We start from the raw sequence: 4,701 nt of genomic DNA, 5'->3' as shown, positions 1-4,701 counted from the left end.
GATCTAGAACTAGAAATACCATTTGACCCAGCCATCCCATTACTGGGTATATACCCAAAGGATTATAAATCATGCTGCTATAAAGACACACGCACACATATGTTTATTGAGGCACTATTCACAATAGCAAAGACTTAGAATCAACAGAAATTCCTATCAATTATAGACTGGATAAAGAAAATGTGGCACATATGCACATGGTATATACTATGCAGCCATAAAAATGATGAGTTAATGTCCTTTGCAGGCACATGGATGAAGCAGGAAACCATCATTCTGAGCAAACTATCGCAAGGACAGAAAACCAAATAGCACATATTCTCACTCAGGTGAGAATTGTACAATGAGAACACTTGGACACAGGGTGGGGAACATCACACACTGGGGCCTGTTGTGGGATGGGGTTAGGGGGAGGGATAGCATTAGGAGAAATACCTAATGCAAATGATGAGTTAATGGGTACAGCAAACCAATATGGCACATGTATATCTATATAACAAACTTGCATGTTGTGCACATGTACCCTAGAACTTAAAGTACATATATATAAAAAAAGTACAGATGACAGTAGGAAAATATCCCCCATTTGGTATTTGGAAGAGGACTGTTTAGTTTGTCTTGCTGTATATGAACTCACTAACAAACTACAAAGCTGTAAACTTGTTGGATACCTTTAAAATAAATTATGCATTAGAAATTATACACCTCAGAGAAATTCCCAGTGGCCTTGGATAAGAATAGTAAGAAAGACTTATGTCAGATTTTGGTTTGTTTGTTTGTTTTTTGAGACAGGATCTGGTCTCACTTTTTCACCCAGGCTGGAGTGCAGTGGTGTGACCTTGGCTCACTGCAGCCTCAACCTCCTGGGCTAAGGCGATCCTCCCGCCTCAGACCCCCAAGTAGCTGTGACTACAGACACATGCCATGCCTGGCTAATTTTTGTATTTTTTGTAGAGATGGGGTTTGGCATGTTGTCCAGGCTGGTTCTGTCAGATTTTAAGTGTCTATTGTATGAAATAGCTTATACAATCTATATCAGTGAAAGGTACTTGATTGTATTTCATTAATAAAAATTAAGTTTAAAACTGTATATAATTTCAGTTTTCTATAAATATTTCATTAAAACCGAACAGAAACATAAATCAAGTCCTATTCTCTCCCATGTGTGTGGAAATAAGAATAAATGCTTGTTTTCAGGGTGACAATATCCACATAGCAGGCCACTGGTTAGAGTCAACAGCAAAGAAGGAAAAGAGAATTTGTACATACTGTAAAAAGGGCACACATTCGTTCGATCTTCTCTGGGTTCCTTGGCCCACCATTCTTGTTCAGTCTTACCAGAAACCGCTCACTGAAATGTAGGAAAGAAAGATACAGAGAAATGTGAGTAACACACTCCAGAACAGAGGAAAAGGGCAGATAAGGAAAAACACTAAACATATTTACATAACAGCTTGCAGTGACAAGCAAGGCCAAAAACACATGTCTAGTGGCAGGATACCCTCTTTTTTCCTGCTAAGTAACATACAAAGGATACTACAAACTACCTGATAGGTGCTTCTGTTTATTTGCTGATTGTAGCTGTGTGTTTTATCTGTTTAAGGTGTGTGCTCCCTGAGAGCATTAAGGAGGGCAGTAATATCTCCCAGATATTCCCAAAGCACTGGCATGATGCAAAATCCATAACAAGCATATACATTCTTAGATGTGAGCACTCAGATCATAAAACCATTCATCATATTAGATCCGAAAGAATCTACATTACCAAATTTACATCTTCTATATCAGAAGTCCCCAATCCCCGGGCTGCAGACTGGTATGGGCCCGTGGCCTGTGAGGAACTGGGCCACACAGCAGGTGAGTGGCAGGTGGGCAAGTATTACCACCTGAGCTCTGCCTCCTGTCAGATCAGCAGTGGCATTAGATTTTCATAGGAGCACAAACCCTATTGTGAACTTCACGTGGAGGGATACAGGTTGTATGCTCTAACTAGTGCCTGATGATCTAAGGTAGAGCTAAGGTAGAACAGTTTCATAGAACAGTTTCATTCCAAAACCATCCCACACCACTGCCTCCACCCATCAGTCCATGGAAAAACTAGCTTCCATGAAATTGGTCACTGGTGCCAAAAACAATGGAGAATGCTGTTTTATATAACTCTTGAGAATCACTTTAGGGCAGCGGCATCCAATCTTTTGGCTTCCCTGGGTTGCATTGCTAGAAGCATTGTCTTGGGCCACGCATAAAATACACTAACACTAATGGTAGCTGATGAGCTAAAAAATAAAAATCAAAATTTAAAAAGTCTCACGATATTTTAAGAAAGTTTATGAATTTGTGTTGGGCTGCATTCAAAGCCATTGTGGGCTGCATGTAGCCTGTGGACTGCAGGTTGGACAAGCTTGCTTTAGGTCTTAAAAAATGTTACAGCAACACATAAAAACTTTGGTGGAAATTCAAAAAGAAATGATGTGTTATAGCTAAAGCTACAATCAGAATTTAATAGAGCCACTAACTATTTTATTCTCCAAATAATATACATAATTTCAGAAGAAAATTACAATTACTAGACTAGAAAACTTTAGAAACAGTGTTTGCAACGTTTGGAGAAATGTCTCTTTACTCTCGCATCTCCTTCCTGCCCCTGCGCAGAATCTCATTCCCATCTCTTTATCCGAAGATTCACTACCAGCTGTAAAGGAAAACTGTGCCATGGTGAAGACAAAGTATGTGATTCCAAAAGTAACTTACTTATTTTGTGCCTCCAGTCATATATTCATGGAATATATGTGGTATCAGTTTAGTTTGCTCATGTATTCATTTGATCAGTCTACAAATTGTTATTAAGTCCTGTGTACTTGGCATGTGAATATAAATGTGAACAAGACATATACAAGGTACTTTTTCCTCATACAGCTGTGGTCCTGGTAGGCAGTTAGACATGCAGAAATAAATCTCAGAAAGATTTGGGTCAGACATAAATTTGAGATTCTTCAGTCAGGGGAACAAACGGGAATAAGCAGGGAACATGCAAAGAACAAAGAGGAAAGGGGGCTTTGGTCAGAATGCTGAGGGACAATGACATTTAAGAAATGGGTAAAGAAAAACTATCAAAGTAGACACAGGGGCAAATGGAAAAACAGAAGAAAAATATGAAGGATGGTAAGATGTTGCACTGGTCAAGTGAAGAGAGTGTTTGAAAGAGGAGGGAGGGGTCAGCAAGGTCCAGGACCGTTGAGAGTCACATGTAACAAGGACAAAACTCTTGAACACAGATCACTGGTGATTCTGGCAAGAACTGTTTTAATGAAATGGTAGAGAAAGATGCCAGTGTAAGGAGTAAGAAAGAAATGATGAAGCACAGTCTAGACCACACTTTAAAGAATGATTGTGAAGAGGTGGAAGTGATGCATTTTTAGTTAAATGGGCATGTGGGGTTGAGGGAGGTCTTTGTTAAAATATGGGATAACCCATATATACAAAGTCGATTGATTTCAAATAAAGGTATCAAGGGGGGTGTACACCACGTTCAGCAAATGGTGCTGAACAATCTATATGAAAAAACTAAGCCTTGACCCTTGCTTTTAAAAATTAACTTGAATGTATCACAGGCTCGAATACAAGAGCTAAAACTATAAAAGAAGAAAACTCAGTGAAAAACGAAGACAAGTATCTTGTATATCTTTTTCACATTTGTTTCCACATTTAGCACATAGTAGAAAACTTTCTGCGGCCCGAGATTATTAAGCAAAAATCACAAATCACAACAAAATGATAAATTAGACTTAATTTAGACAGAAATTAAAAGTTTTCTTTTTAAAAGACACTAGTGAGAAAAGGAAAGGACAAGCTACAGACTGAGAGAAAATAATCACAAAACATTCACCTAAGAAAAAATTGTATTGAGAACATATAAAATGCCCAAAAAGAATAAACATTCAAATAAAAAATGGACACAAGATCTGAACAAACCCTTCACCAAAGGATGTGCAGAGATGGCAAATAAGCACAACAAAATATCATTAATCATTAGAGAAATGCAAATTAAAAACACAGTGAGGGCTGGGTGCAGTGGCTCACACTTGTAATCCCAGCACTTTAGGAGGGTGAGGCGGGTAGATCTCCTGAGGTCAGGAGATCAAGACCAGTCTGGCCAACATGGTGAAATCGCATCTCTACTAAAAATACAAAAATTAGCCAGTCATGGTGGTGGGCGCCTGTAATCCCAGCTACTCAGGAGGCTGAGGCAGAAGAATCGCTTGAACCCAGGGGGCAGAGGTTGCAGTGGGCCTAGATCGCGCCACTGCACTCCAGCCTGGGCAAAACAGCAAAACTCCATTACAAAAAAAAACAAAAAACACAGATACCATTACACACCTACTAGAATAGCTATAATTAAAGAAGAATATACTGGCCAGGCGCAGTGGTTCACGCCTGTAATCCCAGCACTCTGAGAGGCCGAGGCAGGCAGATCACTTGAGGTCAGGAGTTCGAGCCCAGCCTGGCTCGAACATGACGAAAACTCGTCTCTACTAAAAACATAAAAATTAGCCGGGCATGGTGGCATGTGCCTGTAATCCCAGCTGCTCTGCTCTGGAGGCTGAGGCAGGAGAATCACTTAAACCCAGGAGGCAGAGGTTGTAATGAGCCGAGATTATGCCATTGCACTCTAGCACGGGCAACAAGAGAGAAACTCTGTCT

General features: G+C 39.9%; 1 protein-coding gene across 1 annotated transcript in view; it reads right to left on the bottom strand.

The window, feature by feature from the left end:
• Positions 1-4,701, bottom strand: part of DOCK3 (dedicator of cytokinesis 3) — a 494,638-nt gene that overhangs the window by 240,842 nt on the left and 249,095 nt on the right. The window contains exon 8 of the mRNA XM_011992509.1: positions 1,270-1,351. Within this exon, the coding sequence (XP_011847899.1) occupies positions 1,270-1,351 (82 nt within the window). The remainder of the gene's footprint in view (positions 1-1,269; positions 1,352-4,701) is intronic.

Source organism: Mandrillus leucophaeus, unplaced genomic scaffold (assembly GCF_000951045.1).
Source record: "Mandrillus leucophaeus isolate KB7577 unplaced genomic scaffold, Mleu.le_1.0 Scaffold412, whole genome shotgun sequence".
NCBI classification, from domain to species: domain Eukaryota; kingdom Metazoa; phylum Chordata; class Mammalia; order Primates; family Cercopithecidae; genus Mandrillus; species Mandrillus leucophaeus.
Note: the sequence above shows the minus strand (reverse complement) of the source record. Positions and strands in the feature narration are given on the sequence as shown.